This window comes from Hoplias malabaricus, chromosome 14 (genome assembly GCF_029633855.1).
Source record: "Hoplias malabaricus isolate fHopMal1 chromosome 14, fHopMal1.hap1, whole genome shotgun sequence".
Taxonomy (NCBI): domain Eukaryota; kingdom Metazoa; phylum Chordata; class Actinopteri; order Characiformes; family Erythrinidae; genus Hoplias; species Hoplias malabaricus.
Window position 1 is genome coordinate 30582958 of NC_089813.1, and position 15574 is coordinate 30598531.

The 15574-nt window shown below is 42.9% G+C and overlaps 1 protein-coding gene across 10 annotated transcripts in view; it reads left to right on the forward strand.

Annotated features, from left to right (window-relative positions):
• Positions 1-15574, forward strand: part of LOC136666513 (cytosolic carboxypeptidase 6-like) — a 416314-nt gene that overhangs the window by 207697 nt on the left and 193043 nt on the right. For 6 of the 10 annotated variants that reach the window (XM_066644737.1, XM_066644730.1, XM_066644731.1 and 3 more), the window contains one exon: positions 13865-14001. The exons of the other annotated variants lie outside the window; for them this stretch is intronic. In XM_066644737.1, coding sequence (XP_066500834.1) covers positions 13865-14001 — 137 coding nt within the window. The remainder of the gene's footprint in view (positions 1-13864; positions 14002-15574) is intronic. 10 annotated transcript variants of the gene reach the window in all.

A 15574-nucleotide genomic window follows, 5' to 3' on the forward strand; every position in this document is an offset into this window, starting at 1 on the left:
TCTCTCTCTCTCTCTGTCTCTCTGTCTCTCACACTTACTCTTTCTTTGGAATTCTCACTTTTTTGTTTGGGTTTCCTAGCTCTCCCTCACTCTTTCACTCTCCTTTCACACACATGCACACACACACACACACACACACACATATGGTGTCTCTGGTTAAAATTCGCCGCACTGCTCTTTGTTTGGGCACATAAATCATAAGAGGAGGACCTGCAGCTGAATCAGAAAGGTCACTTCAAATCTCAAATAAAATGGAGTGCAGCCCAGAGGGAGAGAACCTCCAAGTGCCAGCACATACAGCCTCTCTCCCTCTCTCTCTCTCTCTCTCTCTCTCTCTCTCTCTCTCTCTCTCTCTCTCTCTCTCTCTCTCTCTCTCTCTCTCTGTGTGTGGGGGGTGGGGGGTGGCGAAGGAGGGAGAGCGAGTGAAACTCAAAAAGAAATGTAAGTGGACTGAAGCCAGTCTAAGCACTGCTCTCCTGGTCTGTTGGCCAAAAGAGACACAGAGTCATGCGGGCAGCACTGCATTAGAATGGAGAGGTTTCTGGAGAGCAAGAAGTGTCGAGAGGAGCACAGGCTCACTGAGAGAGAGAGAGAGAGAGAGAGAGAGAGAGATCGTAAAAATGCAGCTGTAGGCAAACCTGATAACCTCTGTTTAAACATTGCTGCAGTTAGTTGATCCATCCATCCTCTGTCTATTGATTCATTTCTTTCTAGAAACTGGTACCACGAGGCCAAAGGCCCATATCATGAAAAACTGAAGCGTGGCAGGAAATAGTCTTCTCCCTGAACATTCGAGGCTGAGGTGCTCTTGAGCAAGGCACATAATTCCCAACTGCTCCCCAAGTACCTGGATGACTGTCCAACACTCCAGGTGTGAGTGTGTATACGGTGGAATATCCAGATAAAGCGTTACCTAAATATCATGTGAAATCCTCCATCTGGTTGAAGAAGACTTTTGCAGATGTTTTGTAAAGCTTTTCCAACCTAGCAACAGTTCCTAAGAAAGATCCCATCCTTAGAAAGAGTGTGGATACATCAGTTTTGCAGTCTTAAGAGAGTTTCAAAGAGTTTGGGTTACTTAGGCCTGGTGTCCAGCAGTCTGGTGCTTTCCAGGGTCCTGAAGTGTCCGGCTACATCAGAGTGAGAGATGAGGGCAAGGTAAAGAAAGTAGTGAGAGGACAATAGTAGTGAAGTAGTGAAGGCAATAGACCAGGACTTGAGTGTCCATTCTGCTAAGTCTCTGGGATGTTTACCTGTGCCGCACTGTGTTTTCAGGTCTAAAGCAATAGATAGCTGTGATTGTGTGTGTGTGTGTATTTGTCCATGTGAGTGTGTGTCTATGGCGAGGGAGGGGGTTGCTCAGGTCCCAGCTCAGCATTTCTGTCAGTCTATGATTTAGCGCCGGCCTCCCGAGGCCACAGAAACAAATCCTTCTGTTTTTCTATTTGCTGTGGGACGGGGGAAGTGAGGGGGACGGAAGACAGGTGCACATACTGACCCCTCCGCCTCAGCCCAGCCAACCCTCTGACAGCTTTATGGGCACAGGGTTTCAATCACACACCCCTCTGTCCATCAATCTCAGCATGGACAGTGACAGTCAGAGGTTTGATCACACCTGCTTGAATGTGGGTTCGTTATCCCCCCTGGGAGAATTTGATTTAGAAGCTTATGTTTAAATACAGGACATTTAAGACATGTTTTAAATGTTCTACCAACCAGTTTCCAGCAGCCAGTAAATCTTCAGCATATGTGGGTTACTGATGTCCCTCCTCAAGAAAATCCAACAGTGTGCAAATCTGTTTCAAGACATAAGGAGGTTAGTTTGGGTTCATTTAACAATTTATGCCAGCTACAATTGCTATATATGTTACTCTGCAGCCAAAAATCAATAATGTTTTCATATGTTTATGTGTGTGACCACTGTTTCATACACTTTCTGTTCTCTGCTGTCCCTCTACAAAGCGCTGTTTGTGGCAGACTGAGCTCTAACCTGCAGTAAGTGCTGCAGTGGTGTGTGTGTGTGTATTGCAGCATTGAGGGTCAGAGTGGGCTGTGGCTAGAGCGGTTCTCCTGAGGGGCAGGAGAGGCAGTTGCGGTCCAGACGGGGTAGACACTTAGGCCACAGAGCCACTCTGGGTGGAAGTGAAAGTCACCCAGCTCAGGCTGAACGTCATAAACAGGCAGTGAAGAATGGGGGTGCTGTAATTTCACCACAGGAGAGCCAGGGGCTCATTCTCTGCAGGCGGAGGGGTCTAACGTGGACCCAGGTGGGCTCATTGTGGCTGTTTGTATAAAGCTCAGGTGTGCAGTGGTGTATGTACAAGTGCAGCTCAGATGAAAACTATCATAGATGTGTGTGTTACAGTGAATGGATGTGTCAGAAGCACCTGCTCTGTCTGATTCCTGTTTCTTGTGTTTGATCTTAGGCCTGAAACAGCACACACACATATCGCCTGAGGTTGTGTGTATGTGTGTGTAAGTTCTGGGGTTTAAACCTTACTCAGTGCCTATGATTCAGTGTTTGTTTGCTAATAAATGTGTCTCATAGTTTTAACGCCACTTTTCTTATCTAGAATATACTTCTAAAGAAAGCTTTGGCCAAAAATCAAATCTCTGCATTTTTCCACCAACTTCAAATGAAGCTGATCAGATGAGACAGGTTTTAAGTCCACAATTTGCTTCATGAGTTTAGGCCTAAGGTACAAGGCTAACATTGGTAACATAAACTAGAAATCAATGGACACTGTGGGCTCCCAGGTGGTACAGCAGACTAAGGGTTGGCCCAGCCCTGTGTAGATTGACTTCCGCATCTGAGGCTGGGAGTCCAAGAGGGAGCATTTGGCCCAGCCCCCTCTGGGTGGGTAGAATGGCACCTCCTCCCCACATCGTACAAGCACAGTGCTAGGCAGTGCAGGAATCTGTTGGCTGACATGTTGTCTGGTTTGACTATGCCTTTGTTTTTCTCTCTCCTTCCTATTGAAAATGAAGGGTAGAATTGACTTCTGGTTTTAGCCAAGCTCAAAAGTTCTGTGGAAATTTTAGCACCATCTTTATATGCATCTTTGATTTTGCTACACAATGGAAAAACAGATTTCCGATCCTTACTGTATTTAATCTCTGAGCATAGGTATCATTTACTTCCCTCAGATATTACACACTTTCATAACTGTAAAAAAAAACATTGCTGCCTCTGAATAACCATTTAACAATTTACAGGGTTTTGGTGGTAAAACTGTGAATCTAAGTGGTACTTGTAAATACATTCATTATCTGTAATCGCTCATCCAGTTCAGGGTCGCTGTGGGTTCAGAGCCTACCTGGAATCATTGGGCGCAAGGCAGGAATACAACCTGGAGGGGGCGCCAGTCCTTCACAGAGCAACACACATTCACTCACACACTCACACACTCACACCTACAGACACTTTTGAATCACCAATCCACCTACCGATGTGTGTTTTTGGACTGTGGGAGGAAACCGGGGCACCCGGAGGAAACCTACGCGAACACATGGAGAACACACCAAACTCCTCACAGACAGTCACCCGGAGCGGGAATCGAACCCACACGCTCCAGACCCCTGGAGCAGTGTGACTGCGACACTTCCTGCTGCACCACCGTGCCGCCCAACTTATAAATACAGACAGATCAAATTCATTAATTGTTACTGTTATTGTGAATTTGGTAAATTCATATACTGAGGTAGTGCGGCACAGAGGCGCAGCAGCTAGTGTCGCAGTCACACGGATCCAGGGACCTGGGTTCAAGTCCCGCTCCGGGTGACTGTTTGAGAGGAGTTTGGTGTGTTGTCCGTGTGGGTTTGCTCCGGTTTCCTCCCACAGTCCATAAAAACACAGGTTGGTAGGTGGATTCGTGACTCAGAAGTGTTCCTAGGTGAGTGTGTGTCACCCTGTGAAGGACTGGAATCTCCTCCAGGGTGTATTCCTACCTTGCGCCCAGTGATGTTAAGCTCCGGACCCACTGCCACCTTAAACTGGATAAGCGGTTACAGACAATGAATGAATGTATGTATGTACAGGGTCAAAAAGTTGGAGGACACTCTTATATTTGAAAAACATAAGGGAAAATGACATATCTGAATACCCCAGCAAGTACTGGGTGAGGGGGCCTATCTTTTAGGCTATGTCCGGGACATGGCCGCCATCTTGAGTGCCGCCATACTGGATCAAGGTCATGTAGCATATCAGTAAAGACCAAAATTGTCTCGGAAATTCAGATCTCCTATGACTCCTATGGATGGGCACACTGTTTTATGTAGCATTGTCAGGTAGCTCTGATAATTCCAAGCCAATTCTAGTCTTCTTTTATATGCTATATGATCACCTTCCCATTGGAAAAACTTGCCCTTGATCCAATTTGGCAGCTCTTAAGTTGGCGACCATGTTCCGGACATAACCTTAAGTAGGTTCTTATGACAATATGAGACAAACATCTGGGTCAAAACAATCTGACATCCTGTGGTATTTTTATTGCTATCTGAATGTGAAAGGTAACTTTAGTTCATACTACAGTAAATTGTCTTTACCTCATATAAGACTTTGCTGTGTTGAGAGTAGTTTCTGGGATTTATTTAAAGAAACAATTCAGGTAACTATTGACTTTTAGTGTTTGTATATGTATATATATACATTTGTTAAATTCTTCACAAGTCTTCTCTGTGCTCTCCCTGGATAGATTTTTAAAAGCATATCAAAGCACATCGGAGTTTAGTGGCCTGTGTAAAAGACTTTACTGAGGCCACGTGTGGCGGCCGTTGCCTGAAGTCCACCTCTGAATACACTTGCTCACAATATCAATCTCTCCGTCTCCTCTAGACACAAATAAATAAGTGATATTTTCATTAATCCTCCTTCACCTTCAAAATAATTCAGCGGCAACTTCATAAAACATTGATGCCAATCTTTCATTATTCATTTTTTTGGGGTCCTGTTCCTTTGTTCCAGGGAGGAAATGAGAGATGTGGGGGGGGGGACAGAGAGGGCACAACGAAAGAGTGGCAGGAACGGAGGGATAACATGGTGGAGGACACAGGCAGACGGAGAGGTGTTTTTTTTTTTTTTTTTTTTTTTTTTTTTTTTTTTTTTTTTGCATTATGTGTTATCTCTCCGGCGGCTGAATGCGATTTCCTGCCGGCGTGGAGCTGCCGCTTCAGACAGAGGCAGAGCAGCCGAGTGTGGAGGAGGAACAAATAGCTTCCACATTTCATATCGGCCCCGCGGCCCAATCACGTCTGGCCACAGGTGGAACGCTGCTCCACAACCGCATCAGAACAGACCTCACAGCACTGCTTTATGACCGTGCTCATAATGGAGTTTCTTCCAATGAAATAGGCATGGGTATTTTTGCATTTAACCATTGCTATTGGAATATCCACATTTTTACCTGAATATCTTTCAAATATTCTTCTGAAAACATAGAACGCTTAAGGGACTGTAGCAAAGTTTGCAGTGAGTGGAAAAGAGGTACCTGATATTGCAGTTTATCTAATAATTAATCTCTAATAACTTAAACTGTACAACAGTATCAACAGTCTAACAGGAAGTTAGAAATAATTCTATATAGTCAGCTCATATCTCTGAAATAGTCTCTTCAGAGAAGAAGGAAAAATGTTATTTTAATGTAGGTTAATGTAACTTGATTTTTTTTTCATTTTGATCCATTTCTATTGGTTTATTAATCTTTGAGTCTAAATGGCAGCTGCTGTTTCAAAAAAACAATAGAGGTTTATATGATAACAATAGAATAATATGAGACAATATTAATGGTGCTTTGATGTCACCATTTGGTTTAACATAAGGTACAAAATCTGCTTGTTTTCCAACATTCTCTGCTGTTCTGTGTCACATGCTTAGTAACAAGGATTAACCATTTTACCGAAGGAATGCATTTAAACTGTTTTAAAAGCATTAAGACTCTTTGTCCTGCTAAACATGAGTGAGTGAGTTAATAGGTGAGTGAGGAAATCAGTAGCCAGGTTCATGATGTGATTCACATATTAAAAATAAAGATAATTTATGTTTCATCTTATATTTAATTCCAAGTAACACATGCCTTATTCAGATAACCATTCCTATCCCTAGTGTAAATGTAAATTATATTGATACTCTAGGGCATGGGTGACCAGTCACAATGCAGGAATTCTGTTCTTCTGCACCTGTGTGTTTTATCGGCTCTAACACACCCAGTTCATCTCAGGAAGGGTTTGCCTATGGCTGTTGATCCAAATCAACAGCAAACACGGCAGGGTAAGTGAACAACAGTAGGAACCACTGCTACAGGGCATATAATTTTCACTTTCCTTCATGTATGCTGCATCAATCCTTTTTAGATCCCTCTTTTTTGTTCTCATGTTTGTTAATGATATTACAGCTCATAGCCTAAATCCACTTTGTGTCCAATTTGACTGAACGCTGGAATGAATCCTCAGATGCAGTACAGGGAAAGGTCACTCAGTCGGCTTGTTCCCATGGCCTTCCTCCTTCATTAGAACAGATAATAAAAACCTTCAATATTGATTTGTGTGGTTTTTTTTTTCTTCTCAGGGCCACACTTCGAACTCTGGGCCATAATGGAGGAGATAATTGTTGTTTACGTGCAGTTCGGATTGCTGATTTGAAGCGGCGCCTGCTTGTCCGCACCTTTGAGGGGGCGGCTGACTTTGACAGATGTGCAGCGAGCAGAAGGGGTGTGGCCACATATGAGATGAGAACGGTTGCATGTGCTGTTGATAATGAGGCCCAGTTTCTTAATGATGTTAAATGACAAAGATGAGAAACTATCAGTCAAGCTCTCCATTCTTTCTACAGGGAAGTGAGAAAGTGGGTGCACATTAATACTTGCATGACAGTGTGTGTGTGTGTGTGTGTGTGTGTGTGTGTGTGCATGCGCACACGCACGCTCATGTTATCTGGCTCAACCAGCACGCTGCTCCATTTCTGAAGATGAAGGATCATGTGTGGTTAATGACACAGTGTTGTGAAAGACTAAATGATGCTACTGATTTGCAATTAACTATTGGAATTAACCGCTGATTTGTAAAACTGTTTTTTCCTCACAACGCGAGAGTAATTTACCATCCAGCCAAGGTTCTAACTTTTTCAACCACAGTGAATAATTAAGTTATATATCAAGGTAGATTTTTTTTCGATTTTATGTGTTTTTATCATTAATTATGTGGCAATAAACTATAATTAAATTTGAAAAACTTGCTAATGATGCATAGAGAGGGTGGAACATCCCACAGATTTACACAAATGACATTTGCTTTTATATTTTTTGTACATTTCGCAAACAAAAATTTCAGTCACCAGTATTAGTGCTGCCCAGTGGTAAGCTTTCAGTTTAAAATGGGATAACTCTGTGTGTGATATAATCAATTTTAGAGGTATTATTGACCTCACTGCCAGAATCATAAGCATTGCATACACACATTTGAGCGTAGAGGGAGTATAAAATTCCTCAGCATACAAACTAGCATTAAATAAGTAAGCCGTGTATGGTATGATGTCGATAGCATCGTGTATCTTACAGTCTGTTTGTGTTTGTGTTCAAATTACTAGTTCAAGTTTTCCATGGTTCTAAGAAGAACATACAAATGACATAGATTGCTTAACATCTCCATTGTTTTCAATGGATGTTGCAAATTAAGCTACCAAAACTGCCCCTTGGGATTCATTGTTTTGGTAGTGCCACAACAACCAGTTAATTTCATCCACCAGCCTACTGCAGTTTAGATTCTCCCATTATTTCTGAAGTTGCAAGGAGCATTTCAGTCTGGACTGCTTTTGGATGCATAATACAGGGCAGCCAATCAGAACAGAGGTCACATACATGTAGAGAAAGATGTAAAATTGCCAGTTAAACGAATTATGACTGTTTAAGGTACGTTCTAGTGTCTGTCGTCAGTGCTAGGTCAGAGCACGCCGGCGTCCATCTGGAGACTGCCGCTTCTGCCCATGTCTCATTCGTGTTGTTTAGTATATGGCTGTCTGTGATGGTGCCTGTGTGCAGTAGGTTTCTCTGCTCTTAGAGGTGACCTGGGGGACCTGGTTTCTCTGTCGCTGCCCAGAAGTTGGCTGTTTGCTATCTCCAATGCTAATGGTAGGGCCTACTGACCAGGGGAGCTGTTTTCATTGCTAAAGTTCAGCAGGTGCCTGCCTGTCTTCGCTGCTCTGTCCCATAGGACTGTAGACCGAGAAGCCTGCTGTGGCTGCTGCCGGCTGCCATTGATGTCAACCAAGGGAGTGTTTACTCACACCAGCGCTTATTGCTGCTGATTCGGCTGAGGAGCGCATCCCCATGCCAGTGCTCTGCATTGAGATGGTTTTCTTTCGCTGCTCCTCGTAATGGAGGGAGGAGCGCGTCCTCAATATCCACTGACTGTGGCTAGCGACCTGCAGACTCTGCTGCCGTGTCAAGGGTGGTCTATTTCCAGATACTGGCCGCTAAAACTTCTACTGTTTCCAATGACTGTCAATCATAGGCTCTATTGTAGCCCTGTAGCTTGATGCTGCTCACTGACTTCTATCTGCTTTTGCTTCATTTATTTCATTTTTTGTTTGTGATTTGTATCTTTCTGTGTTGCCCCTGTCTTTTTTTGTCTTTTAATGTAAAAAATGAATGTATTATTATTATTATTATTATTATTATTATTATAAACACACCGTAACATCATAAGTGGAGCTCTGGGAAAACCTTCAACAAAAATGTAGGCGGTGTAAAATATGGAGACATTTGGTCTTAGTTATATTTCTGATGATGGAATGGAGTGTTGCAGAGATCTCACAGTTGCCGGGGCAGTTTATCAGGACGCTGCTGGAAGTCATTGTCCATATGGCGGTGATTTGGAAACCTCCCGTCCTGTTTGCATTGCAAACATGGTGCAGATGCCTGTGGGAGCTTTCAGAATCTGCATTTGTGTTATTTGATACACAGTCAGCAGCCATCAAACACGTGTGCATACATGCAGATCACGTGTGAAGTCATTGCCGCCGGTTCACATGCGCAGATGCCATAGGTGTAAATAGCTTTCCACGAGAGTGTCACTTTGAATGATTTACTTTAGACGCATAATGCTGCTATTATCTCTTCCTCTCCTCCTTTCTTCCTCACTCGCTCTCCCTTGCGAGCAGTCATCTGTCACTCCTCTGATAGAGGGATGAGAGAGAGGGAGAGAGAGACGCCATTTTAATCTTGCAGACGGAAATTAAAGAGCGCACAACAAGAGCATCCTCCTCCTGCTCCTCCTTTCCGAACACTCTCTGAGCCCCAGTGAGTCAGCCGTCAGGAATCTTTAGGCTTCCGCTTTTATCTGCTTAATTAGTGGGATTTGATCTATCGACATGTTCTGCTTGTCTTTTTTTCCGTTACTTAGTTTTCATCTTAGAAAGGAATTTGAACAGATAATTTTGAGGCGACAAGTAATATTCACAGTTCTTTCTTAATGCAAAATAAGAAGCAACCCTCTGCCCTCTGTGAGGTCACCGTGATCAATGCCAAGTGCTGGCTTGACGGGTTTAAAGCCCCACAGCTTTTGCCTGCGGATCAGTGGAACTGCTTTCTCTGGAGTGATGAGGCACCCTTCTGTACCTAATGGATGAGCTGAAATGTACATCAGTACCTGACCTCACTAAGGTCCTTGTGATTGAATGCCATCAAATACATTCAACCCTCCACTTCAGCCTGTTTCACATCTCTGGATTTAACTGATAAAAAACATTCCTGTGTTTGCAAAGTGCCAAGCACTACACTGAATCCACAGCTATGAAGTGATGTGTAGATGTGCCCTGCAGTATCCTCCGGCCATTTCACACATCCTCAGTCTCTCTCCAGCAATCAATATCTGAGTAGTGTTTGCTCGTGTCTTGTGTGTTTGTTTGTTTGTGCATCTAATGTGTACTATTTAGTTAGGTTTATGATGGTTGTGTCCATACTGAACATGAACAGACTATATTTGTTTTGTCATTATTCTCTAAACGATTCAGTGTTAAACTATAAACACAATGTTTATATTGTATTAACATTGTAAATGATTTAAATATTACTTAAAGTATAAAGGATGATATGTGTAGGATATTTAGAAATATCCTGACATTTTCTGCAGGGGATTTGAGCATCCATGGATTTTGGGTAGCTATGGGTGGGTGGGGGTGTCCTGGAGCCAATCCATTGTGATACTGAAAGACAATTGCACTCAGAGCAGTGTTTCATCGTATGATGTAATAAGGGCCAAACTCCTTATTAATACCCTTCAATTCAGAAGAAATGTAGGATGAGTATTGCGTGTGTGTTGATAACAGTTCTAATCCAAAAGTTGGGATTTCTTTCTGCTTCTGTGGGTTGGTATTTAAGCTTGTTTGTACATATGCTTGTGTTTACCCAAAAATGTACACATGAACTTCTAATATTTATTTGCCCTGTGCGCACACACACACAAGAATGCTTCATTTTTAAAACCACCAATCAAACCCTACTGTGCACAAGTCAGCAATAACCCTTTTTATTAACAGTGAAAAAAGGCCCACGTTTCTTTACGAGGTGTGCATGTCATGTACAGTGCATGGGTGTAAGTCTGTTTTGTTGAAGAATGCTTCAGTTGTAACTCAATGAAAGCCTTGGGCCACTGTGTTTGAACTGGTTTTAATTCCTGTGTGAAGAGAACGTTTTATAGCTGTGGAACCTGGCTTTTTATGGTCACTGTGGCTAGTAAACAAGCTACTTGAAATTCTGTCAGGAATTGTTCGGATCACTATTTGGCATCTACATCAGTTTCTTCATGGCATAGATTATTAGAAAGTATGCAGAGCAACTGCATTCTGTTTTCTAGATCTCTATTTGAAAACGTTATGCTCCAACAATCATGAGATTAAAGTTAAAAATGACCGATATGTCCACTCTTATGTCTATAACTAAATGCAATTGTTTTCAACAGAAAAATCTGTAATTTATGGCCAAATATGAGCAAATAAATCTTGTAATTAATTGTGATTAACTACATGAAATGATGCAGTTGTTCGGGATAATTTTTTTCTAATCGATTGACACCCCCTGCTAAATAAACATGTGTGTAGAACCCTGGTTGGATGTGAAGGGAGTGAGCACACAGGAGGTCCAAGTGGGAGATTCAGGACTCCTTTAATTTACTAATCATTACAATTAGTGGTCTTTCTATTTAGAAAAATAACTACAGCTTTTATATGTGATGTTTTGTTGTCATAGCATGGCTCTATGTCCACGTGGCCCTCTGTCTTGTGTCTCTGGACTACAGCGGAGAAAAAAATCAGTAGGATGTAAGAAACCACACGCAGGTGAAAGCCATCACTAATCAGTCTAACCACCACGCCCCCTGCAACCACATCTTTACCAAGAGCAAAGTTCATTCTTAGACAGTTATACCTATCATTATTTTTTAATGACATATAGTAATATCAGCTTCATCAACTGATGTCCTCACAGCGAAATAAACAGAAGAATCTTTAATGTCCAGTTCGTAGTTAAACTGATTCTCAGTGTAGGCTGCAATTTAGCCGTTTTGTACATTTTAAATATGTGTCTGCTCACTTTACCAGTGAACAGTGACTGACAGTTTCCCAGTAGAGTAGTAATTGAGATATGTATTTTTATTTTTGTATAGTCTTTGTGAGTGCACTGTTTGTTTGCCCAGGACCCGCTGACTGGGATCAACCTCAATAAATGCTGTAGTCTCCAGTACCCCCCTTCACCACCTACACTCCACCCAGTCCCTCTGTGAGCCTGTGGCGGGGAAGTTAATTGGCAGCATCTGCTGTCTGGGAGGCAAAGCGTCCTCTCCACCCCCAGATCAGAAAAAAAAGAAAAGAAAAAAAAAAAAATCACGCACACAAACCCTCACCTCCATTTGGGCACCTGGAGACCCCAGTTTGGCTATGGGCACCAAATGATCACAGATAATGTGTGTGTGTGTGTGTGCATGGGTGAACTGGTGGGTGAGTGTGTGGTGGGGAGTAAAGAGGTGGGAGTGTGTAGTAAACCTGCAGCTGGCAGTGATGCCGGTGGGGATTTGGTCCGACAGGTTGGCGGCCTGCACCAGGCAGAGATGTCCTCAGGGGACAGATGGTTTACAAAACTGGACTGAATGAGAGAGTGAGAGAGAGAGAGAAAGGGAATGAGATAGTGTGTGTGTGAGAGAGAGAGAGGGAAAGAAAGAGTCCTGCCACGCCCCTAACAGATGCACAAATAACATGCCTCAAAGCCGGGGTAACCAAATTCAACCCGAGCGCACCTTCACACACAAGCATAATATACATTGCATTGTGTTGGTTAGGTATTATTTCACCACAGAGATGGCACAGTGCTACTTTATGGGTAAAACTTTACAGTACACATATACCAGCCTTTCATGACAACTCAGATAATCTACATAAACTTGTAACATAAACAACTGACACTTGTTGCAATAAGCTTTTAGAAGTTTGTGTAATTTAATGATAGTGTCATGAAAAAGTGTATGTAGGTGACATGTAGCCTTTAGCTTTAGAGGCTGTACCTCCTCTGACCAATAGCAAAATGGACAGGAGATTAATTTTCAGTAGATTTTGTTGTTTTTGTAGAAATGGCAACGGAATCTATTCATTTTCTCAGAATTTGAATTAATCTTCTTCGTCCTTTAAGTCATACACATGCTCACAAAGCACCCTCCCTTTCTCTCTCTCTCTCTCTCCCCCCCACTCCGTTTTCGTCTGTGACTCAGCTACCCTCTGACCCCACACTGCCTCATGTTATCACTGTTGCCACACAATGACATCACTTCCTTAGAGAGCGTATTTAGAGAAGTGTGGCCTGATCCTGAGTGAGTCACCCTGAGATCAGGCAGGATTAAAAAAAAAAGAAAGAAAGAAAAGGAAAGAAAACGTGGCTGACATCATCACTGCTGCTCCTCCATTACATGCACCAGCCAACTGAGCACCACCATCCTTCAAGACTGGTCCCAGGCAGCCTTCATGCTTTTTATTCACCGCAAATCTGCTATGCTTTCTGTGATATGGTGTTATAATGAGCATAATTATTTTTCTGTGACTTTAATTATAAAGGCTAATTAACCCTTGGAATTCTTATTGGGCTGCAATATATTTGACTTACATAATCATTTCTATGTTTAGATGTTACATTATTAGAAGAGTAGAAATCGCGCAGGTCATTTACGTTCTGTATTGACAAATATGAGTCTATAGGACTCACTGGAGGCTTTTTTCCTTCTTTATCTAAGAACAGACCTACCCCATATTGTCTTTATTGTCTCAGTCAGATCCTTTCTGGGATCCAGAGACCTGGTGGTGATCAAGAGAGAGAGCAAAGAGATGAATGAGAGCTGGATTAACAGGAAGAGAGGCTGGTCAGTGGTTTGCTTTAGTCTCTGAACTGCATCACTGCCCCAGGTCACATTAACGCAATAGGACCAGCCAGCATTCTCACCCTCTGTTACATTCTCTAAATAAAACCTCCAGGGCTCCACTGCCCAGTGCTGCATGGCATCCCTCACACTGACTCTTGGCATTAGGAATTGAGATCTGGTGTTTGCACCTTAAATAGATGAATTCACCTGTTAGAAGTGGTGACCAGGCACATTATTTTGTATTATTGTATAAGAGAATTGTATTATAACACCACTTTTGACCAAGTCTTTCAGGCTGCTTTATGCAGTGTGGAGGGCAGGTGCTTGGAAAAGGTGTTTAAAGAAAAAAAGGAATTACTAGGTATTAAAATATAGTGTTTGTGTGTTTGGTTGTGAGGGGTGGGAGTGCATCTGTGAAGGGGATGTTTATGTGTGTGTGTGTGTTTGTGTGTGTGTGTGTGTGTGTGTGTGTAAGGGAGAGTGCAGTATTGTTAGGCAGTCTGGCGCCAACCTGTCTCCTTGGGTCCATTCCACCCACTCTGCTGATGCAGTCAGCCAACACATCTCTATCCTCCAGAGAGACAGAGAGAGAGAGACAGAGAGACAGAAAGAGTGAGTGTCATCAGGAGGAGGGGGGCTAGAAGAAGGAGGAAGAGAGGCTACACCTGCTGTGGAACATCCTCTCATCTATTTTTCCCCTCTAACACTGTTTTTTTTTTCTTTCCCACTTACACAAACATCTTGTTTTGTTCTATTATCACATTCACTTCCCTGAAATTATAGCCTGCTACTGGAGCTACAGCACGTCCTGAATGAAGCTGTGTTTTTCTGAATTACAGCATGCACTGATCTACCTCTAATCCTCCGACTGTACTGGTGCTAAGTAGTAAACACAGGCAGTGACACATACAATGTACAAAAAAATAATAAATAGATTTTTGGCCTTTTTTTTATATGCAGTGTCCCTCACTCATATTTAGGAATTGCTCCACAAGGGGATGCCGTTCTTTGCTTCATGTCAAAAACATTGTGTTATTCACTTAAGGACCTATGTTACTTAACGTACATTTTACATAAGAAGTTCAGGAGATTTTGCCACAGTTAAATTTGTGGCTTTCACATTGTGCCTTTCACACCTTCACTGAGGTAAAATAACTCTGATCTTATTTTGGCTTATTAGGGTTTTTTTTTCGGTCCTTTGTTGGTCTGGGAGGAGTTTAGTGAGTTCTCCCTGTGTCTGCATGGGTTTCCTCCAGGTGCTCCTCCCACAGTCCAAAAACACACGTTGGTAGGTGGATTGGTGATTCAAAAAAAAAAAAGTGTCCATTTGTGTGTGTGTCACTCTGTGAAGGACTGGTGCCCCCTCCAGGGTGCAATCCTTGCCCTCAATGATTGCGGGTAGGCTCCGGATCCACCCGACCCTGAACTGGATAAGCAGTTACTGAAAATTAATGAATGAATGAATGATCTTTGTTAAAGTAAAACGGAGGATTTTGAAATGTATTATGTTTTTTGAAAAATGTGCAATGTGTAGTTAAAAAAATACAGCACTTCGGCACATACACACACACCCACACACACACACACACACACACACACACACACACACACACACACACAAGCTTTGGAAAGTATTAGATGTCACTTGGCTGTGACACTGCTCCGGTTGCACCTTGGTGAACTGCACCTGACCTGTGGAGAACAGACACAAACACACACACACACACACACCACACACTGGTAAGTGCATTGTGACATCACCCTGTCTCTCCGTTAGTACTATATTCTTCTCTCTAATTCACACCTGCCCTTGTGCCCCCTGTGTGTGTGTGTGAGTGTGATTGTTTGTGTGTGTATGTGCCCCGTGAGGGGGCATGGCGCCATGCCGGCTGGTTCAGGGGGCTCATCTGCTCCAGAATAATTACCCACTTTCCCCCTTGCACAGTGGGGCTTCTGCTTTCCATGGCGGGGTCTTACACACACACACACCATAATAGTGCTGCTCACGACCACCAGGTCCCTGTCTGGACAAGGTGGGGCGACTTGCTGGAGCCTCAGCCCTAATATCATACACACAAACACACAGACACACAAACATGCACATACACCATTATGCTGCTTTGTACAGATGGGCCATGCCACCTGAGACACAGGGGCGTTGTAGACCTTTTTCTGATGTAAGCAT